Source organism: Corvus hawaiiensis, chromosome 2 (genome assembly GCF_020740725.1).
Source record: "Corvus hawaiiensis isolate bCorHaw1 chromosome 2, bCorHaw1.pri.cur, whole genome shotgun sequence".
Taxonomy (NCBI): Eukaryota; Metazoa; Chordata; class Aves; order Passeriformes; family Corvidae; genus Corvus; species Corvus hawaiiensis.
In genome coordinates, this window is record NC_063214.1 from 99113079 (window position 1) to 99137607 (window position 24529).

The following is a 24529-nucleotide window of genomic DNA, read 5'->3' on the forward strand; positions in this document are numbered from 1 at the left end:
TAGGCTCCTTAGGGTTCCATCTAATTTTCACTAAAATATGGCAGCCTAAGCCTAAAACATGAGACTAAACCTAAAAGCTAGCTGAAGAGAAGTGAAGCACACAAATAAGAAAAATGAGATGAGTTAGAACATAGAGTAAAAAATCAATATTTTTGAATATTCTTTTTTATGAATCAATATTGAATAATAATAAAAAAATCCCCAAACCTACATTCTGTTCTATTTTTTAATCTCAGATATATCTGAAAATATGTATTTTGAAATGTTACATTAGAATTAGATAAAATTAGTTCTACTCAATATAACTTTGAAATATAACGTTGTATCTTAATACAACATATAATATAGTTTCTGGTGTCCATCCTCAATAAAACTGAATTAGTCATGATTTTTACTATCCAGCATAACAAATCACACACATCAGTCATTTACTGGAGTTGTCTCTCAACGCTTCCTTTGAAGTGCAAAGATCAACAGTGACACTTAAAGATCATGGTCCAAGCGATTAACGGAGCCTGAGCTTCAAATAAATAATAAGAAGAAAAAGAGCCTAAGGAAAAAACCCACAAAAATATAAACATTCATTTTGGTTCAATTCCCGCTCATATAAAGAAAAAAACAAGTTGAAGAAACTCATGGGCACTATTTTCTCAGAAAACCTGCATGAATGAGGAAAACAAAGGAAAACTGAAGAAGGTAAGAGTATTGGGATAAATGGGAACTGGAGGCTGAAGTTATAAGAGGGCAGGGAAAAACATATTAAAGACAACAGTGTGAAAGCACATTTTGCTGCAATATGCATATGACCTACACACAGGAAAGATGGTTCAATCTCAAAAAAGAAATCAGTTTAAAAGTTCAGACATCAGTAAATACACTGTAAATAGGAAAAGAATACATGGTAAGCAACAAAAGTAAACAAACAAGAAAAGCGCAAAAGGTAACAGGCAAAATTTAGACAGTTCTTTTGACATTGAAAATATTCCAGATTACACAGATATAAAACTTACTCAAACAAGTTTAAATCTGCTCCTGAATCTCAGACAAATAATCTGCTTTACATCTCTCTCCATTACCTTCCTGATAACCAGCCTGGTTTAGTTTAGCTGTCAGACCTTGCTGGAATCTAAGTAAACGGAATTGCCTCATTACATTCAGAATGTACAGATTTTGCCCTTAAAATAGTACTACTCATTGCAAATCAGATTTTCATGGTAGCATTGCAAGAAGATAGTCAAGAAACAAATGTTCACAGTTAAAGCTTTTCTCTACACAGCTGAAATATAAGCGAATCGTATCAGGAAGATGTAAACTGATGGAAGTGAATAATTTTTACATTTTTTTGTTACCACGCAGTTTAAAAAAAAACAACAAACACCACAAACTGTTTTATTTTTACTTAGGGTTTCACCTCTTCATTTTCACTTATTGTACTGAAACAAATCCCAGCAAAAATAACTTAGACCTAACTGCCTTGTTTTTGAAATCTCCCTTGTGTTTGAAACTGTATCTTCATACTACCACATTATTTAGAAAGATTGTCAAGTGTGCTTCGAAAGTCTTTATATTCTTTGCTCTCTAGGCATGATAGTATACACAACTTGAGCTACTTGTATCACTGCGTTGTTTTTGAAGTGTTAATGTACTTAAAATTCAAGATTTTTGGAGAAAAGGAATGTGCTGCATGTAATCAAGTTAGGGCAGGAAAACCTGTACAAAAAAACCCCAAAATAAACAAAAAAACCCAAACAACTTGTTCAACCAGGACTTGAATGCTTGTTTTAAATTTAAGAGACCTTTGGAAGAAGGTCTCTTTGGAAGAAGGAGGACTTGACCTTCAAGAACATTCAGCTTCAGGGATGGTGATCCTAACATCTCCTGCCACAGCTTCTCTCTCCTCCTGTGCTGACAAATCCCTTAATGGCAAAGTGGAATACAGCAGAGGAACCTCTGAGTATGATCTTTACACTCCTTCCAAAATGAAATAAAATTAACTCCTCTTTCCTGATAGCCTAGAGCTTTATTCTGACAGCAGGATTTTAAAACTAAACTGATCCTCAGCAGTGAAGTTCAGGGAGCCTCAACACTAGGCTTTACTGTGGTGAGACTCAGAATTTTGGTACAACTAACTTATGCTGAGTTTCATCACACGAAGTCTAATGGCAATTTAATAAAGTGATGTAACTTGGCACTTCATACAGAAATTATCATTCCAGCAGGATGAGAACATCTGATGCAACTTTACAGATCTAACTGTTTCATTCACAACATTTGAATGCAATTTATTTTGTAATTTAAGTCTAACACTTGCTTGGATTTTCCTCTAGTCATCATATACCGATACCAACCAATATCAGGCAAATTGGGAAGCAAAGGCATTAAAATGATCCTGTGTAATCACCTCTGTGAACTGAGCTAAACCAATCTATCACCACTGTCACTTCTCTTACTGCTCTCTGTTTCACCTTGGTTGCAATATTCATCAGTAAGTTTGCACCTAGTGTAACTGTGAGGCTAAACTTAATGAGCTAGAAAAGCCAGTACATGCTTTTATTGTGAGGCTAAACTTCACAGACCCCAAATTAATGATTACAGCCATGGACTGTATCTGCACCCAGGAAAAAAAAACCAATCCAGAGCAAATCAAGAGCAAATTGAGAATATAACTTCAAATTGCTTATGTCTCTGTGTTACACATAATTATCATCATCAAGATAAAGAAGTCCTAGACTTCTTTGAAACACAGTAAATTAACAGAAATTTTGGAATTTTTCAATCAATGACCTGCTGATAAAAATCAGTTTCTGAATGTAATAAACGCATGGGATTAGTTGCAAATCAAAAAGCTTCTACTTGCCCTTTCAAGACTCACTCTTCATTTCTGACAGGCTTCCCTTGCTCAATCTTGAAAATTGATCTTACCTTTCAGCAATTACTTCTGTCTTTACCCACCATGATCCACATGCAGATTCAATGGAAAATGTATTCACTCAGATCCTTTCCTATGTAGATTAAATGCTTGCTACTCTAACATCCTAGTTGTGCATAGGCTCAATAGAAAGTGCCCAGCTATTTGTCTTCACGTGATGCCTTAGCAATTATAATGCTTGCAAGAACACACAATTTAAGTTTCTGAGTGCAAGCTCCCTCTCAGGACAGCACCAAACAGCAGAGATTTACAACCAGACAACTTCCCCTAAACAATGGGGAAAAACCCCAGCCCCACAGAAATTCTTAGTGATTCCAAAAGGGAGGGATTTCCCCTCTAAGCAATTTACATTAACTCTCAGTCCGGGATTATATATTACATAAAACATGAACCACATCTCATCTTTTACAGCATCATATTGACAAAATTACTTTAAATCTTTGAGGTACTTTTATCTAAAATAAGAATAAAATAAACAATTCTATGTCTCATTTCTTATCTTGCAATGGCTTAAGAAAACAATATTAAAATAGGGATAGTTTATGATCTTAATAGCCATTATTTACTAAGATTGTTAAATCTTCATAAAAGTGCAATATAAAACAATGCAAACAGGAACAGAAAAATTATTAAAAAAACAGCTGGGCTGAAACAACCTGCCAAAGGTTTCAAAAGGCCTGTTATCAAGTTAATTTTACCATTAGAGTCAAGATCACACTTGCCTAAAGAAAACATGAAAAATTCACTTATGGGTGTTACCAGAATGATACGATCTCATCGAAATTTGACTGAGCCAGAAATAATGAACTTATAAAAGAGGCCAGATTCTGCCTTCCTTATTCATGAGTGAGTTTGATGCAGTAGAAATTCATCCCTGATTTCACTTTATCAGCTGAGAAAGATCTATCTCACTGAAGTACTGCACTCAGGAGTTTAAGGTAAGAAAAATTTGGCCCAAACACTCTCAATAATGCAAGATACAATCTACATAGGCAAAGCAAAGCTTTATTGATAAAAGCAGGTTTATGCAAATTTTCAGCTACAAATTACCTCTGAAGATTTGGTACTGCAATGTTCAGACATCTATTTAGAAATACTATTTTGTTCTTTTTGGATGATGATCAGATATCTTATTAGATAAAGCTTTGTTCATGTGAATCTAATTATTCAGGTTTATGGTGAGTTCTTTCCTGTCTGAGCTTCTTGCAAAGCAACTTCAAACTGTTTCATTTTCTGAACAAACTGAGTTTCCAAACAACTTATGCTAGAAGAGGAATAAAGTAATCATCAGGAACTTAAAATACTTTGGTCTTCCAAGTCCTCAAAGGATTTAAAATACAGAATTTAATTCTTCTTCTCCCTGCTTTGAAGTGAATAATTTTTAGCAGAAGAACTTAGCCTGAGGTTTCTTCAGAGATAGTGCGGTATGCTACTCTGTATAAGAAATGGTAACAGCTTAAAACCTTACCAAACAAAGGTAGTCTGAAGACTTCTGTCTAAGAAAAACATCATAAGAAAGGAATCTTTTCTCTGCAAAAATTGATGTGGTGTCTTTCTATTTACAGGTCCTAAATCTAGAACTGCTGTTTTATTCAAGTGACTAGACAAGGTGGAAGATGAAAAAGTTGAGAAAAAATAATCCATGGGAAAAAGGCTTAGATGTGAAAACCTGAAACATTCTTCTTACATAATTTTAATTACTCTTGGTCATTTTACAGTTACTCACTATACTAATTTTAAAGGTAGTCAGTTTAAGAGAAGATCATTAATACTAAATAGGCTTCTCTCATTTCAGTGACACTTCTTAGGAAAGACAAGAATAAAAGGCAAATTATCTATTTTAGGAGTATTTTTAATTCTAAAATAATCTGAATTAATAAATTCTGAGATACTCCCAAAATTTCCTGAAAAAATCCCAAAAGCTCCTCCTATAGTAAACATTTGGAGTATATTAAGCCTTAGACTTAATACACTCCATTTGGGTGTCTATATCCACCTCTTTACATTTAAACTCTTACCGTTAAAGGTGATGTAATCAGCACAGTTTATGAAGCCACAAATGTGGTTCAGTTCACCCAAAGAACACATCTCTGTGTAAGTCTATATGCAGCTGAGTAGGGACTCAATCTCCTTTGATTGCAAATGGGAGCCAAGACAATCAGCTCATGTGGTGTCACACAGAAAGACATAATTTTAGGTGCCACTGTTGAATCCCGTCCTTGGGTTCAAAGCAGTCAAAACTTTTGTTTCTGCTTTTCTTACTAATTTTTTGCAAAGTAAATATCAAAATGAAAATGGAGATACCAGTTACATTTAGTGATATTTCATCAAAATACATAAGAAAATTACAAATAAATAAAACAGTTTTTACTTTAAGAAATAAACTTTTCAGCAGGAAAAAAAAACAAAAACAAGAGACCTACTCTAGGCCACAGAAGACAGAAAGACAACTAATGAATTTCTATTATTTTTCTCCTGTAAGGCAACAATACTAATGAATATAAATGATCTTGTTAAGAGAGTACACATGTACTTCAGAACTAAATCCTCATGAGCAGGTGTTCCATAATAAAAAATGTCAGAGCTCATTGAAAAGTTAGGAGAAAAATTTTAGCTCTTGGAAGAAGGACCTCAACAGCAGAGAGGCATTATAATAAGAAAACTATTAATACTAAATATAAAGTAGCTTTCCTACCTGTGTGCAGACAAATTACTGAGGTGCAGGGTGTATTTTTCTTCAGCAGACAACCCATCCATCATGAAGTAAAAAACATGAAAATTACTCTGGTTGAGAGGCTGGATAATGACACGAGACTTCTCCAACATGTATGTATAAATCCTAGCTGATTAAGAAACAAACACATAAATTCATCATTATACTGATTGTTCTGAACTTAAATATCTTAAACCATTCAACATTGCAACAGTTAAGAATAAACAATATTTCTTATAAAATTATCTGAGGGGAGCATATAAAATATAGTATTACCATTCATACTCATGGTTTTCTATATTAATCATATATAAAACCTAACTTCATTAAAATTGGTGGAACAAACATATTACCTTACTTACTGTTTTACATTACCATTAAAACTACTAGTTTTAAAGATACTGATGTTGATTTGTACCAGTTGCTGTATTTGGCAAGAATTTCTGAGACAAGCTGTTAGTCATCTCACCAAAGTGTAGCCATCTGAGCACTGGCATCTATTCTAGCCTCCTTAACAGAAAGATGGAAGACAGATTCAAGACCTCTTGAAAGAAACACACTTGGAAGCATTTCTTCTTTCTCTGCTGGTAATCAAGAACATGGAAATTAACAGTTTAGATTAACCACCTAGCTTCTAGATGGCTACAAAGAGACAAATCCTCTGCAGAACTGGTTATCAACAAGCTCACTAACCTGAGCCTGGGGAAACATGGGCATCTCAGAAGGGCTATGACGACCTGGATAAATGAGAAGCCATGTGAATCAGCAGTCTGGGAAGGAGGTGAAGGAGGTTGAATATGAGTGAGATTTGCCTACAGAAATGCAGCTTACAGGATCATACATAACCTCCGGCCCACTAAGATTCTGAAAGATGCAAAGCACAGAAGCAAAGGAAATACCGAGCCCTCAGATCCATGCACCTCTTCACAAGATAACAGGCATTTTGGAGATATCCATGAAGAGACAGGGGGATATTCACCATTTTGGGCAGGCTACTCTTCAGCTCTCCCCTGAGAGTAGAACACCCCATGTTTCCAGATGCAAGAGACTAAGAGAACAAGGGAATGTCCAACTGTAGCTAGAGGTCAGGGCCTTTCTGGTCAGTAGGAACCTGATCCCAGTTCCCACTTACCCAACTGCTGGCATACTTTATCTTACCATTACTTAAATAGTAGCTGTGGTGCAAAGACCAGAAGCATGTCTCTTCACACACAACTGAGCACCTCCACCACATGGACACAGTCCATTTTGCTGCAGGTTTAGGCTTTTTAATGGCAGAGCTTTCACAGAGCCTTTGCAAGGATCCTCACCCTGGAAAGGACTGTTGAGTTTAGAGCATAAGGTGTACTTCTCAGCAATGGAGGAGCTATATTTCTGAAACCCTGTAAGCAGATGAGAATATTAAACTATAGCTTCCCATAGCCTGGCTTTCAACCAACTCATCCAGGACTCCTTTCTTTATGAACTGGAAGTAGCTCTTGAACATATAGTGACTGTAAACATTGGTGCGTGCATCCTGCAGCACAGCAAGTATATTTTCTAAATGCATATCACTCACGTCTTTTTAGAATTTTTCTCTTTTTTTAGTTTTTTAAGATGTCTGGGATTAATGCGTTATTTTCAGAACCAGTTTTGGGCTCACAGGTGTTGCCCAATGCAAAGTGAAATTTGGTGAGTGAGAGTGTGTATCAGAGGCACGGTAGTTGCATTAGCCTAATGACTAGGCCAGCAGGCAGCATGTCATGTTCCTGTCACCATGCAGTTTCTAATGTCCACAATAGCTCATTCACTGCTAGGTTGGTTATTGCTATATCATCTGTATCTGTCTGGTCATTTTAATGTAAATTCCACCTATCTTCCCATCTTTTGAAGTTCTTTAAATTCCTGTCTATACTGTTGAAATAAACACAGCAAACCTGAGGTTACTTGAAACAGTATGTATGAGGGAACAAAACCTTTGAGAATACTGCTGAAAGACAGTGTAGACTGGACGGAAATGAAATGGGTGAAACGTGAACATATTGTATTGAGAAAGGTCTCAGCAGCTAAATTATGTTCTTGAACTAAATATAACTATGCAGGGTCTCTCAAAGGACTACTCTGCACAGGCCAAACCATCCTGGACACATCTCAGTTAAGGAGTACAGAAGGTCAGCGGTACATTAGCCAGGGACATCCTCTATGCTTTCTTTACTTAACACCACAGACGTGGCCTGACATATGTGCTGGCAACAAAAATCATGCCTGGGATTCTGGAAAAGAGACAGTAGGACTGTCAGAGAGAGTTGTATGTCTGACTTGCTGAACCAAGGAGACATGATCTGGCCCGTTTAATCATCCTACAAAAGGTAGTAGTGAACTCCATTATGGAATCTGTATTATGAGAAATTGTGTATCATCCATCTAATCCTCTGCTGCTACTCTACAGAAAAAACTAAAAAACCAAAACCTGTACTGGAAGTGAAAAGGCACACTTGGGAAATCATGTATGTTTCTGGCTCCAGTACCTTTGCAACACATTGTAAATTGAAACAATGCAATCAGGCAGACTGGCCCAGACACACACTTTCATCAGAATCAATCATTACCCGGCTGTCATTCCTACGGGGTAAAACAGAATAGATGAACCTGAAGGATGATGTCCATCTTTTATTGTGCTTGTAACTTATTTCTCAATAAAACTAATCTGACCATCAATTAATTTGAAAAGAGTCCACTTCAAATCTTTAATCACATTTTGTGCGCAATATTCTTCAATAAGGCTGTCATAACCACCACTTCAGGTGTTTTTAACATTCATTGATTAAAAAAAGCAGGAAAAATGTTACCAAAGGTCATCTATCATTTAACTTTAATGCTGGGCAACATCACTTATTCAGATGACACAAATTAATTCAGCCCTTTCCAGGTACTTCAAGTCACCTGCACTTTAATAAGGCTAAATACATTTCATCACAACTAGCATCTCCTGCAGTTGGAAGAACTGTTAAGAAAAGCCAAGCTTCCAATCAACAAGAATCATACACAGCACATCTTAATGGCGCTAAAGGAGTCATAAAGAAAATTATCATGGTAGTACACTTTTCTACAAAGTGAAGTAGGTTTGTTAATCTATGTGCGAAATAAAAGGGAGAAAATAATAGAGTTCCTAAGTGAAGTCTGTCGTTTTTGTGCAGTGGAAATTGTGCTTCCAGGCACAAACAGATTTGTACTTCCTTTAACTGCTCACTTGATCTACTCAACAGCTCCACAGTCAGCAAGCAGATTCTGTATTAAAAGTGGGGCCAGTGAAATCTGTCTTTCAGCTGTGCATTCTTAGAAACTACATTGCTCCTTCTCAAAAATCATGCTGTCCTAAACACAGCTATTGTTAAAGACAATAACATTTGTCAGTCCATTTCAACGCAACTTAAAAAAAAAAAAATCAGTCTTTGCTTTTCAAAAAGTGAAGACTGAGAAAACCAATGCCTGAAAAGCAAGTCAGAAAATTTTGAGACTTTATTTTCTCTTCCTAAGCTTCTTTTTAAGTAATCTGAGGAAATTTATAGAGGTATTAATTTTCATCTTAGAAATGATATCAACTTACCTGAAGGACTATTCTGGGAAGAAAAAAAAAAAAAATCAGCCTTTTGCTACTATGCTGTAGGAATTCATCATTCTCTAGGAATGATAATAATTTTTTTTGCCAGAAGATCAATCTTTGAATTCTGAATTTATTTTAGAAACTTAATGAAATGGCTGGTCTGTAGTTTATTCTAAGTGTTTGTTCTAATATAAAACCTTTTACTACATAAAACCTCTTCAGATATCTGTACTGGCTTTGAGTAGACCCACACTAAAAGGCTCCATCCTTGTTTTCAAGACATCGTGGCAAAGATACAGTTTATGCTAAAGAATGAATCAAACCTAATATTGAAAATTATGGGGAACATTTCTGTTATTTAGGTATATTTTACTTTCTGCTAGAAGAATAATCCTTATGTGACAAAAGTCAGAGCATTTCCAGGGTCTAAAAGAACTCCAGCATGAACAAGAAGCTGTCACAAACTTCATCGGTGTCCACTGAAAACGCAAGGAGTGCCGTCTTGAGCTTGCCCTCCATAATAAAAGTGTACCCACGTACTTTGCACGTCCGTCCCTCAGCAAATTGTTCTGGATCTCCACCAGTAAGATCTGTCTTTGGAGGAGTTTAAACCACCTACACCCTTTGATGGAGGCAGTCTAGAGTCACTTGGATTTTTGTTTACAAATCAGACAGATTTAGCCCTGTTAATATCAGTGAGTTATAAAATCACGGCTCAGCAAAATCAGGTGCTCTGCATATTTAAATTTTTAATTAATGTTTAAACAGTGCAGGACAGTAAATACTGCTGCAAATGATCTCGCAAAAAAATACAGAGAATCCCTGGGTGGAATTTAAACTTGCCAAACACAACATGCCTGATTCTTTTCTCATTTATGGGGGTCTAAATCTGGGACAATTTCACTCAGAAGTGATGTTTAGCAGTGGCCGAGAAAAGGCAACTTCTACTACACAAATCAAAGAGCAGGAAGAATTGCAAATTTCAGAAATATAGAACACACTTCTACTGCTGAAGTAAGGCTTGTCTCTCTTGAAAGTAAATTATGTAACTTTTGGCTACCTTAGGTTTGGTAAGAATAATTGATACAATTCCTAAATAATTGGGGAATAGCAGGGTAAACAAGTAATTTTTTTCTATTTGCTAATGGACCTGACTACCCCTACATTTTCTCATTTAATGCCTGTGGCTTGAGAATGATAAAAACACAGAATTAGTGTACCAGAAAACTGACACAAGAACCTACTTAATTGATTCTGTCACAGGCAATGGCTATGAATTAAACTGGAAGTTCTGGGTAAAGCTATTCATAAACCCACGCCCTGCAAACACAATATACTCAAATTAAAGATGTGCAATACAAAGGATTTATAAAATGTTGTCTTTGGGGATTGATCTTTATTTTTACAAACTCAACTGAGATGCTCTTCAGTCCATGCTAATGTATATATAATTTTGCTTTCCTCCCACAAGAGCTTATAAATGAAAAACAAAATCACAAGTTTTTAGTTTTGAATTTCCTTTACAATTATCCTCCATTCATTATAAAACAAACCAGAAAAAAGTGATAGTAATTTCCCATGCAGTGACATTTTCCCTGAAGAAACTATCATATTTTCTAGAGTATAGTGAACTGTAAGAAAATGTAATTCCCACTATGAAATATTCCCAAAGAATTTTTTTAGGAAATCCTTCAGAAAGCATAAACACATTTAAAATTTTATAAAAAAGGGAGTAGATTTGGAAATGTTTATCTAATGGAACCTAATTTATTTGGAACAAAAGTGTGTCTTGCCATACAGCTTCTCCATCAAGGAAGAGCAGTGCAAGTCGAAAACTCTCTATGTGCAGTTATTTCTGCAGACATACCTTGATTTGACACTGAGTAACTTTATGATGACCTGTGTGGACCAGAAATTAAAGCTCTCTCTGACTGCTTTTGAAGAGCAGAGTTTTCAGAATCAAACTGAAAGATTGCTCCATTTTCTTGTATTTCTTTTTATGTCGCACTAATGATTGCTTACAAGGGATTAGAGTCTCACATTTACTCTGAAAACAAATTTCACACTATCTTGCCTCTAACAAGAATAAACATCAATATGATTCCTAGTTGTTTCAAAAGAAGTTCTAAGCTGTAATAAATTACCTCCGATTTCAGTATTACAGAATAAACTTGTTCATTTGTTCTTCACTAAACAGATTATATTATCACGCAGTAATTTAAGGGATACTTAAAATACCCAACACAATATTAGGTAAAAGTGCACAACTCAATCCCTTTTTAACTCTTCATTCACAGCGTTGCACTACACAGCTCTCTCAGTTTGTTGGTCTGTGAAATAAAGCGAAACATGATTTCCTGGAAAATATGAGGAGTCTGTGGTGTCAATTTGTTTCTTGTCCTTCCCTGCCACCTTGTGGTTGCTCAGAACAAGGCACTGCTCACCCCTGAGAAGTGATCAGTTCACACGCCATGAAACCTGTTCCTCTGACACTGCCTAATCCCCCGTGCCTCTTTCACAAACTTGGACAGCCCTTACTGTCCAATTCTGTGTACGGCACACTGGGATCTCTGATCTAACATTCTGTGCATGATATTAAAATAAACAAATTAAATGATACTTACCTGCAATTAATGTTTTTTTTCTCTCACAAAACTGTAGTTCAAAATACTTTATAAAACAGCTGGAAAAATCATTCAAGGGTGTTTTAGCATGTCCAAAGGCCTCCAAGATACAGTTTACCTGCAAAAATTAGTAAAGAAGCAATAAGAGAGGAAATAAATAGGAAGATATTTCAAGAAACATCAGTGAGGTTTGCTCGGGATTAATAAATGGGGAAAAAAAGACGACCATTTTTCATCTTGGTACTTAAAAAAACCCTTGGCAGGTTTTTTTTCCAAAATAGAAATTAAAGTAAGACAGCTCAAAAAAAAATATTCAAAAAAAAGCAATGTCAGAATAGTGGAAGTTGTAAGTGAAAGGGGAAGACCGTCATTCACATGTGAGCTGCGTCCTTATCAGTAGTTTGGATATGAGTGACTGGAGTCATATTGCTGGAGCTGGCACACTTAGTAAAAATATTAGAATCTTTGAAGACATCTTATGATGTTAGTCAATACTAATAGCCCAACAAAGGAATTTACAAGTTTTATATAATGTCAGAAATGGCATAAATTATTGATTTCAAATAGAATTACTTCAGGATTATACTAGTGAAAAACCTAGGAAAAAATAGATTCAGACATTTTTATGGCATGTCTCACAAATGCATATCCATGTTATGCTTTCATGGTCACAGCCATTGTATTTAGCTTTTTTGTGTATAGTTAGCTGCTCACACCCCTTGTACTCTGACAGGTTCCCTTCAGAACTTTCTTCTGTGCATCCTTAGAAGTTGATTTCAATGTGGTCCATGTACACTGTTGTTCTGACATCACCATTTTCATGAAACTGGATGACTTAGCTGGGGGGGGGGGGGAGGGGGGGGGAAGAAGTCTGTGGAGTGGCACAGATAACATGTGATTCAAACCACAAAGACAGAAGCTCTAAAAATCAAACCCTTCACAATTATTAATTAAACCAGCCATCTGTGCAGTAGGTGGCAGCAGAAAACTTGTCAGCCCTAGTTTAGGTTCCAATTCCACCCCAGTAGTGTTGTTTAGGATGTACTTGCTCTTTAGACTAATTCAGCACCAGTGCAGCTTTATTAATTTAATGGTGCTATGCATAACTGCGGCAGGAATGAGTCCAGACTATTCTGTTCATTAAGGCACCTTAAAAGGCAAATAAATTAGAATCTCTTCTCTATTCACTATGGGTGAGATCTGATACATTTACCTTTACTATCTAAAGTCAGATATCCCATCTAAGCTAGTTGTAAAGGATCTTTCTATAACCAAAATTTGTGATAATTCTCTTCCACCTCCATTGATTAAGGTCCATTGATAGCTGTCTCTGACCTGAGATCTGGGATGAGAAGTTTCATCAGGAAAGGTAATTTTTTAAAAGAATTTGAATTGGCAATCCAGGATTTAGCATAATTTAAAATGTCAGTATGAACCTTTATAGGGAATTAAATATGGATATATGGAAATATATATTTTGGAAATTAAATATAACTGAACAAATATTCAGAACTCTTACCTGTTTCTTAAATATATTTAGTAGACAAATATTGAGCCATATAACTTTGTTCAATCCTTGCAGTTTTCCTGCAAGTTTACAGTTGCTGTCTTGCATACTATTACTTCAGATGTCTCAACACTTATACCATCCACAAAAGCATCACCACACCATACAGGCAAATTTATTCATTTACTGAAAGCAATTAATGTTTAAGAAACAGTTCCTTATCACAGAAATGTCTCCTATTCACTGCACCACTGATTTTCAAAGTCACCAAAAAAGAGAAACAAAACTGCCTCCACTTTTGAGATTTCTCTTATCACATCAATGTGAGCTTAATCCCATTCCCATTCAGGGAGAAAAACTTCCTTTGACTTCAAAGGTGAAAACAAAGCATTTATGAATTTCTACAGAGCAGACGCCTTTTTCTGTACAGTTCAAATATCTCTGCCTATCCAAGAAGCCAAGGTTTTGCTTCATTCCACTCAGTGATCAGAATGATACTTACATGTTTTATCTTCGAATCAAAGGTATTTCTGCTGCAGCTGGCTCTGCAAGTGAGGTGTTTCACTATCTGTTTGCAGGCTTCAGTCTTCCCAGAACCACTTTCTCCACTGCAACATGACAGGCAAGGAAGAAAGGGAGGAATCATTGTTAGTTTCACAATTGAAATGTTATTTATATTCTCTGCTAGCTTTGTTTGAATGGATTTAAGGTACCTCCATCAAACTTTCATTTCAAATAACAGAAGGTTTATGGATGACAAATTAAGAACAGAACACAGGAGATAGACTGACTGTCTATGTTCATGAGGGCTGTCAGAGCTGTCAAGAGACATTGTCTTGTACCACTAGTCAAGCCAATCAAATCCAATGCTTTCAAGCTTTTTTGAAGGTATTTATAGCACAGATTTTATGTTTTCCTTTATCTTTTGTCCGGCAAAGGAGCTCACTTATGCTGCCTGGTTCTCTTTGCAGATGGGAAAATTACTGCTGTGGTAATGATGGGGAATCAGAAGAAATGGAAAGTGAAGAATATAATAGGAAGAAGGGAAAGAAAATAAAAAAGGAACAGTAGGGAGAAGGAAAAGCTTATTGATTTTATAACCTGCTCAGTTTCTGAAATACACTCTGACTTTAGTGATTCTGTCTGGATCATTGTGATTTCTTGTTTGTGATGTGGAATAAATATCCGAAAGAATGAGAATCTCTGACAGGCAAAGTGACCAAAGTAAATAAGGCAAAAGGAAATAGAATGACATAGGTGGAAAGAAACAATAGAAAACTGGTGGGATGGAGGAAGGAAGAAAAATCAGCAGGTGCATTTTAAGCATGAAGCAGGAAGGAAAAGGAAAAAAGAGATGGAAAGGATTAAGTTAGTGAAGTCTGATTAAAAAATTAGGTAAGAATTTCTTACTTGAATTATAAGATGATGTTTTCTTTACAGACAACTGAACCAAATAAAATGTAATTTGATGCTTCTCCTTCATTTATTCACTTGATCAAATTTAAAAGGCTGTTTATACAACAGCCACTTAGATTTTTCACAAGTACAATGGATGTGATGGCTGGTCAATCTGTTATCTGCATATTTTAGTTTCTGAAAATGAGAAGGCAGCAAAATACAGTAGCTGTCTCGCTATTCCTTTATCTATTCAAATATCACTTCAAAGGAGAAATCAATTAAAAAGGAAGAAACAAAAGAGGGAAGGACAAAAAAGAGCTCCATACTTGAATAGCAATGCACCATTTAATCTCATTCAACTCTCATGGGACATACATGCAGCTTGGTGAATATCTTATTGTTTGCCTGGCAAACTTTAGTCTTACGTGACATGACAGATCTTGTCATTACTATATGGGATATGTCAAACTGCTTTTGTCTATGTTTTCCATGTTTCTATATCTATCAAGGTGGAGGCTGACACTGGACTTCAAACTCCTACTGGCATCAGTAGGAGGTTTATGGTCCAAGACTGCAATGGTTTACAATCTGCCAACATGTTGATGTATCTGATGAAATTCAGCTGTGGGTCCTGAGGGAGCTGGCAGATGAAGTTGTTAAGCCACTATCCATCATTTTTGAAAAATTGTGGCAGTCAGGTGAAGTCCCTGCTCTCTAGAAAAAGGAAAATATTAACATCCATTTAAAAAAAAAAAAAAGTAGAAGACAGGCAACTACAGACCAATCAGTCTCTATTCTATGCCAGGGCTACGGTGTTGGTGGACAGGGGCAGAGCAACTCACATTGTCTGCCTGAACTTACGTAGTGTTTGACACTGTCCTGCACAACATCCTTGTCTCTAAATTAGAGATTTGATGGATGGACCATTTGGTGGATAAAGAACTGACTGGATCATCACACAGAAAAAATGGTGTTCAACATCTCGTTGTCCATGTGGAGACCAGAGATGAGTGGTGTCCCTCAGGGGTAGGAACTGGGGCGGATATTGCTGAACATCTTTGTCAGTGACATGGACAGTGGGATCAAGTGCTCCAGTTTGCTGATGACACCAAGCTGTGAGGTGACACTTTATGCTGGGAAGGGATACCATCCAGAGACCTTGACATGTTTGAGAGGTGGCCTGATGCAAACCTCATTAAATTCAACAAAGCGAAGTGCAAGGTCCTGCACCTGGGTCGTGGCAACCCCAGACACACCTACAGGCTGGGCAGAGAAGTGACAGAGAGCAGCCCTGAGCAGAAAGACTTGACAGCAATGGTCAATAAAAAATTCACCATGAGCCAGCAGTGTGTGCTCACAGACCAGAAAGCCAAGATAATCCTGGGCTATATCCAAAGCAGTATAGCCAGCTGGTTGAAGGAGCCAATTTTCTTCCTGTACTCCATTCTTGTGAGTACTGCATCCAGCTCTGGTGTCCCCAGCATAAGAAGGACATTGAATTGTTGGAGCAACTCCAGGGGAGGGTCACAAAGTTGATAAGAGCATCTCCCTATGGAGACAGGCTGAGAAAGTTGGGGCTGTTCAGCCTGGAGAAGAGAAGTTTGTGTGGAGACCTCATAGCAACCTTCCAGCACCTGAAGGAGGCCTACAGGGAAGCCACAGTGGGACTCTTTGTCAGGAACTGTAGTGACAGAAAAAGGAGTAATGATACAAACTGAAAGAGGGGAAGTTTAGGTAAGATTTTAGCAAGAAATCTTGTACCGTGAGGGGAGTGAGACACTGGAACAGGTTGCCCAGGGAGGTTATGGGTTCCCCATCCCTGGAGGTGTTCAAAGCCAGGTTGGATAAGGCCTTGAGAAACCTGGTCTAGTGGGAGGTGGGAGGCCCATGGCAGCAGAGTTTGGGACTAGACCACCTTTAAGGTCCATTCCAACCTCTTCACATTCTATGATTCTATGTTATGTGAAGATCTAAACTAGGAGGTCACAAAGCCATGTTTAAACCAGGTCTAAGAGTAAATGGAATTGTGTAATGTCAAGATGGTCACTGTCGCAACTAATATGAAATTAGCAACTCTCCAGAAACGACAAGGTTCTCCTTAAGGGCACTATCCCTTGGTCAGATTTTCGGCTTCTGACTCCGAAAGAGTTTCAAAAGTCAGACGGTACTTGATGTCACCCTACAAAATATGCATCTCTGCCCATGTAATGATGACTTCACTCTCCAAACACTAATTGTACCATTCTGCCTCTGTTCTTAAGATCCAGCATTAGCCTTTATAATGGCAATCTCCAGATTCCATGTTTCTTTGCCTGTTGTCACTAACAGGAACCGAGAAAAATTGAAACAGGACACTAGTCCTCCCTTACAGACAGGATATTCCTCCCTTACAGACGTTTCACAATATTAGAAATACCAGATCTTATATTGTATTATCCAGAAATGTGGAGATACTTACAGCTTTTTACCAGCTAGGCTCGTAGTTCAATGCCTTAGAAAGCCTTGGGCAGCCTAGAGAGGTAGCACGGGCAATCCAGCATTTCAGTAGCTCTAAAAGCAGTAAGTGTATTAGCTGCAAAGCTGATACCACCAGCAGAAGCAAAGAGGGAGAAATATAGCTCCCAGCTTGCCTAATTTCCTGCAATTAGAAGCTTTCAAAAGAAACAGACAAACCAGGCCAAAACCAGCCACTGTAACAGAAAGTTTTTCCAGGTTTCAAAAATCTTTCTCACAACTGGAGAAATTGAGGGTGGGGAGAAGGGCTGCTAAAATAAAAGTTGATGTGCCTCTGTTTTCAAGAATTACAAAGCAGGCATGCAACTTAAAATTAAAACCAGAAAAAATTACTTCTTAAACAAAGAAACTGGAGTGTTCACCATGAGTTTCCCCACTTAAGCATTAATTTGCTTCACTTTTAACATAAAGCTATGTGTTGTTTTTGACTGCAAGACAAATGTGGCCCAGCTAACACGACCATGCAAACAAGCAAAAGTGGACAGTTTCTGTACATTTTTGAATATTTCTTCTCAAGATTCATGTTTTCTGAACATTGCAGGAACTCAGCTGCAAAGATATGACATGCTCGGCTCAACTGCTCATTTTACAGTCCTGCCATGGGAGGTTGTTGATCAAAATGATTGCTACAGTACTGTTCAGGGCTACAAAATTCACTAGAATGTGGTTGCTGAAAGAGAGACACAACATGACTTAGTTGTTCTGTACATTTCAATGGTATATTCACTTTCAGTGAAATACAGATTGAACCGCTGAGAAAAAATGCTATGTTAGGAAAAGTTTTAATTGTTGATACCATTATTTGGAACATTTGAGGCAATTTAACAATGGAAAAGTAATTTGGTACCTTGTACCAGATCTTGTTTATTCCATTTCATTTGAGGTTGAATAAAATTTTTTGCAATGTCAGTATTTTTGCCCTAGAAATTCAATGCTGCTTAGAGAACAACTCCTGTTTTCTCTTTTAAATAAGTGTTTCATCACTATATTTTTCCAAATGCGATTTACAATATGAATGTTGGTTTCTTATTACTTTTGTTTGGATTGACTTATCAAGGCGTAGGGTAAGTTAGCAACAAAGCAGAAAAGCATTCTTCTGCACTTAAACTTCCTTAGAAGGCGATACGGAACAGACAAAGAAGGCTTATTTCACGTATGAAAAAAGGTTAAATTAGAAACAGCGTACTCCAAAGGAAAGGAAAATAAACAGAGAATTTGAAACCCTATTCTCACATAGGGCTTTAGGCAAGTTCCATGAAGTTTTCTCACTTTATTCCTTCTTTGGCTTTCCAGCTTTTTTTTATAACTACCTGATGGAGGGCCTGTTCCCTACTATTTCTTTATGAATATTTTGTTAATACAACCTTAATTACAGGTCTAATCTTTCTGTCTTCAAATATTATGAATAATTTAAAAAATAAGTTCTATTTTGACATAAAAAATTAAAATCTTAATTTGTTAGGAAAAAGTCCAGTTGAAAGTGTGAAAATACAAAGCCATGTGAAGCAAAGAACACAAGACATAATACACCCAGGAGGAACTAAAGAACCTACACCCATCAAATCCATGGCATTTGGATTATCATACAACTCTTTTGCTTTCTTGTGCCAGTCTAGCTGGGCTGCTAGTGACACCCACACTGGAGAGCTCCATGTGGAACATGTGCTTGCTGGACATCCACGTGAATGGCCTGGCTGTGAAGAGCTGTGGCTGGAGTTCCAACTCCCTTCGTGGTGACTCCCAAACCCACAAAGCCTGTGTGAACACCCCAGCTCTGAGACCACCACAGCAGTTGGTCCCCACCGGGTTAACAAGTTACTGGATGGAGAGGGACTTAGGCAGACAGAACCATCACATGGAAGTAGTTAATCAAGGAAGCCCAGGTAAGAGTCAGAAAACAGCCAGCTCCAGGCAATTTTTAAGAATTGCTTTCTGCAAGTACTGAGAAGTACCCGCTTACTCTTACTTTATGCATATTAGGCTGGTGTGTCTATACATTTATGATTTCAGAACACTGGCCCATTATTGGATCATTATTGTTTGGTAAGCAATAATCCCAGTATAAAGAAATTCTACAAATCATCTATTTAGGGAAAATATGACGAAATATATAACATGTGAGGAGCACTATATCTGTCATTTGAGATAATAAAAATGACAGGGTTTTATTTTTTGCATTTCATTTTCAATTCTGACCAAAGGTACCACACTCAGAACTGCAGAAATACTTAATGAAAAGAACTTATTCCTGCAGTACTTGAACTATAGCCAGAAATGATGGAAAACTGCTGACGGAATGTGTTCATATAAGATTTCCACCAGATTTAAAGGAAGACAGGCGTGCTGTTTTGCATGAACTTCTGAAACAAATCTCTTATTGTACTACCCTAAACAGTGAGCATTACTACTCCAAATTCCCATTAATATAGTAAGATATATCCAGGGAAGAGTGACTTAAGTTTGCACACTTTTGGGGGTCAGAATAATTTATTTCTTCTCCATTTTCTGAGTATGTAAGCGAGACACTGAGTCTTGCTCCCAGTGACTGAGGTTTCTAGATTTGAAACAAATATGTGCAAGCAAAACTGTTAAACATAAAAGAGTGGGTTGTGTAATATCAGTAATGTTATCTATAACTGATCAATCCTGCATGTTAGTTGGAAATTATATTCTTAAAATTGAGCTAAATTGAACAGTGTATTTCTAAACAATGTTTTAATACAAATCTGTAACTGCACTTATGATATATGGATATATATGATATATATAAATATACTTTCAAAAAAATAAATATTTTTTACTTGATCAGAATGGCTTTGGTGATGCTAAACTGAGGAAATCCAAAGCTTTCAATGCATTCCACTGTAAAACACAAGGATTTCTCTCCATTCCAGGTTATTTGGCTTAAAAATGTGATTTATATCACAACAGAATCATTGGATATTGGCACTCCTGTCTGCTAAGAAGTTAGACCATTTCATTTTATGTATTCATTATGATTTTTTGACTCACAAAATTAGCCATCAGCATGCCATAAATCTTTGGTTTGATTTACTAAGGATCCTTAGCTTTTAACAAGTCTATATTTAGGCTCCCTAGACAGCTCTTTACTTATCTTGTCAGTGCTTAATGTATTTTCATATCCTGAAAAGCAAGAGCAAAATGCAGTCAGAAGGAAGCTAACCAAGAAAAGTCCACCTACTGGCTACTTAAGAGCATAACTAATAGCATTATTTTATTCTGTAACTTCCATTAGAAGTTTATACAAAGACAGCTCTTGGTGTTAAGTATACAGGAGTGAAGCTGGCTTGCTATAAACTGATAATAATTGTGAATAACTGATAGTAAGTTCTTCAGTGATTTGGCCAAATGCTTCCCTGTTGTAAAATGCTCAATTTCAGTGAGTGAACTTTTGCTCAGTTGTGAAGTGACTGGGGAAAAAAAATTTTGTAACATGGTAAGAAATTTGGCTGCACTTCAAGTTCTGTGTCCAGTTCTGGTCTCCTCACTTCAAGAAAAACATTCAAGTGCTGGACAGAGTCCAGAGAAGGGCAATGGAGCTGGTGAAGGGTTTGGAGCATGAGTTCTACAAGGAACAGCTGAGGGAGCTGGAGGTGTTTAGCCTGGAAAAAAAGGAAGCTTAGGGGAGACCTGAGCACTCTCTACAACTGCCTGAAAGGAGGCTGTAGCCAGGAGGGGATCAGCCTGTTCTCCCAGGCAACCAGTGACAGGACAACAGGAAATGGCCTCAAACTGTACGAGGGGAGGTTTAGGTTGGACATCAGAAAGAATTTAGTCTCAGGAAGGGTGATTAGACATTGGAATGGGCTGCTCAGGAGGTGGTAGAGTCACCGTCCCTGGAGGTATTCGAGAAATGACTGGACATGGCACTCAGTGCCATGGCCTACTTGACAAGATAGTGTTCAGTCAAAGGTTGGACTCGATGATCTCAAAGGTCTTTTATAATCTCATTGATTCTGTAATCCTGTGGATTAAGTTTAAAGATTCAGAAAATATGAAAGTAAGTAAAGTGTGGAAAGATAGAGATGATAAGACTGAATAACAAATTTCTTTTACTGAGTACATCAAATTCTCCACTGCTTTCAGAGAGCTTGAGAAAAGAAGGATTAACAGATTTGGGGATTAAAAAGTTCCAGGTGAATGACAAGTTTCACCATTATTAAACCCAGCATATTTGGAAAAAACTCTTTTCACAGATTCCTAATACATTTATTCACAATCTTGAAGTTATTTACCATCAAAACAACACTGAATAACGGCTAAAGTGCATTTTAAAGTCCATTTTGAGCTTGGAGAGCTAAAGAACAAACTCATGATCACACAGACATTTGAGGCAGAGTGCAAGCTCCAATACAGGCGCCTCACCACAGAGGTTTATAATTTAGTCAAGGACTTATCATTTTTATTGTCAATAGATCCTATTTCTAATCCTGATTCATGTAGTATTAGCAAACACACACAGCAGTTTTGAATTCTTTACCATTAACTCTTGCTCCTAATTAGATGCAGCTACATGGAGTGGCAATTGCCCAAGAGAATTTATGAACTTGAGATGTAATTAAACTTTTCTCATTTCTATTTTTCTCTAATGTATGATACAGAGATCAGTACACAGAAAAAAAATCTGTTGGAGAAAAAAATAAAATGGAAATCTCAACTGCTGAGGCCCAAGGGAAACAGGTGAAAGGCAGGAGGTACAAATTAATTAATAGAAAGATAAATTTTCACCTGAGGATAAAGCACTGGGGATGGTGCTCCTGGAATAGCATGTGGTAAGCTCTTTCAGCACAGGAAAATATATGTGGGGGAAGCGAGGAACACAGTTTTCCAGAATTACTTAAATAAAGCTGGGTGACCTGAAAAATTGTAGAAAATTAAAATGACAAATACATTTCAAAACAATTATGTTTCGCCCCCCTAATTTGGGTCTTTTGTAAAGCTTTATAAGCATTATGAACAGAATCTCTCTAGGTATAGAGGTGATACTTTTACAACAGCTATGAAGTTCTTAATTGCAGAAAATAGAGCTTTAAACACAGAAGGTCTAATTAAGACACAAAAGTAAACATAACTAGAGGACTTAACAATACTGGTTTGTGCATTAATAAAACAAAACCTAGTAAGCTATTTTTTAATACCTTACATCTATAGTTTCTCAATATCTTGACTTGAAAATATACAAAATGAGATATGAACATCCCATGAAAATTTAAAATTGAAATCAAACGAATAGGTTATAAACTAACTAATTTACTACATGACATCCCACAAATACTCTCTCTGCAATATAGAATAACTCCTGATAGACACAGCTGGCAACATATACTCTCCTTAAAGCCTGAGTAAATCCAAAATATCTGCTGTAGAAACCACTTTTTTTTTTTTTTTTTTTCTTTTTTCTGAGGGTATCCCGATGTTCTCACCCCGTGCTGTCCCATGCCTGTCTTATTTATTTAGATATTAAGCTATTAAATCCTGGGTCATCTACAACACTGCAGCTGAATGAATCCTCCATATATATTCTCAGTCAGGCCTTAAGGGCTACCAGACAAAAAAAGATCAAATCCACACCAATTCTCCAGGAATCATTTCAGAATGTCACAAAGAAAAACCTTCACACGTGTATGCTCAATGCAAAATGTTTCAAGTTTACATATTTTTCTAACACAAACTTCAAGAATATATTTGTCTTCATCAGGCACAAGTAAATTCTGCAGGAATGTAACAAAGCAGCGTGACCACAGCTCAAGCACTTCTACAGTCACTAAGATACCTTCAAAGTCATACTTGCATGTTCTTTGTAGTATAATGCTATTATAATATGTAGTGTAGTAGTACAGTGTATTTCCAGGTAAAAATGCAATAATATTATCCTCTAACAATTGCATTGAATTTCGTAAGAAGCAAAGTACATCAGTGTCTATTAATGTATGATTCTTTGTCATGTCAGAATGAATAATTGCTTATAAAATATTTACTTTAGTAGTATTCTACTGGAACGAAGTGTGGGAGGTCAGTGCACTGTAACAAAATTATGTTTGTCGAGAAGTTATGAACAGTATTTTTTAAAAAAAGAAAAACATAAAATGTCTCTGTTACTAAAATATATATATATTATAATATTTTCATTGCATTATTCTTGTTTTAAAAATAGTATCATGCCCAAGAAGTTTGCATTCCTTTTCTTTTTGACAGCTAACAAACTACATACCTGAAACAAAAACGCTAACTAATGAGCCACATCATATAGCACGTCAGCATTTAGTGAGGAATTGACATCATCACTTTTTATTACTCTAATATATAGACCATCTACCACTTAGAGACTTTAATACAATATCAGCTAAGCTGCTGCAGTATACCGGAGCATTTCAAAAACAAAGTGGTTTTACAACCATGGTTTCTTGATCATCTGGGAAATACCTGCATAATGCACAATAGAGTGCAGATTACAATGATGAAGTGAAAGCAATTATTATCCAAGGTCACCCAAACAATTACAGGACAAAAAGTGTCTCATGATAAATTTAATTAAATAGATCTATCACAGAGAAGTAAAGATACAGCAAACATTCAGGAAACATTTTAATATGTAAACTCTTCCTCTTTACAGTTCTCTCTTGGTGCACAAAATCATGTAGCTAATATAAAATACACAGTGACAGGAAAAAATGCCAGCATCTAAAACCCTGGAGATGATGGATGATTTCCATTTTTAGAAATAAATTCAGACTCCCAACTTGGAATCTGCTGCTCCTACCATGAATGGCAAAGCATTTCTTTCTCTCAGATTTACTACTGATACATACAAAGCCATGTGACTTAGCAAACAGCCACAAATTACAATTTGCTTACCAAATTTTTAACCCTTTATAACTCTTGTAAGTTAAATAAACATATTTGAACCTTCCCTCTCAGGGAGGCTGATCTCTGTGATCTCAGTGCATCAATGGGAAGCTAAGAAGGGAGGATAAATTAACAGTTACACTAACACTATCTCAAAAATGTCTGGGTGAAGATGAAGGAGAGATCAAAACTCTTGAGTGTTTTTACACAACTCAAGTTGTCCTTGCCCAAATGCTGCCTGTGACCAGCACAAGCCACGTCCCCGTGCCTGAGCCAGGGCAGTGTTCAGCTCGTGCTCAGCATGTTGCTTTCACTGCTGTACAATATCCCAGATGAGAGGCCCGGTGTGGAGCACAGACAGACATTTTGAGCCTTTGTGCATCATCCAAGATTG

The 24529-nt window shown here is 36.8% G+C and overlaps 1 protein-coding gene across 8 annotated transcripts in view; it reads right to left on the reverse strand.

Moving 5' to 3' along the window:
• Positions 1 to 24529, reverse strand: part of MYO16 (myosin XVI) — a 370010-nt gene that overhangs the window by 136587 nt on the left and 208894 nt on the right. For all 8 annotated transcript variants that reach the window (XM_048328397.1, XM_048328433.1, XM_048328379.1 and 5 more), the window contains exons 13-16: positions 22018 to 22145; positions 13859 to 13964; positions 11850 to 11967; positions 5625 to 5772 (exon numbers count right to left, since the gene is read on the reverse strand). In XM_048328397.1, the coding sequence (XP_048184354.1) occupies positions 5625 to 5772; positions 11850 to 11967; positions 13859 to 13964; positions 22018 to 22145 (500 nt within the window). The remainder of the gene's footprint in view (positions 1 to 5624; positions 5773 to 11849; positions 11968 to 13858; positions 13965 to 22017; positions 22146 to 24529) is intronic.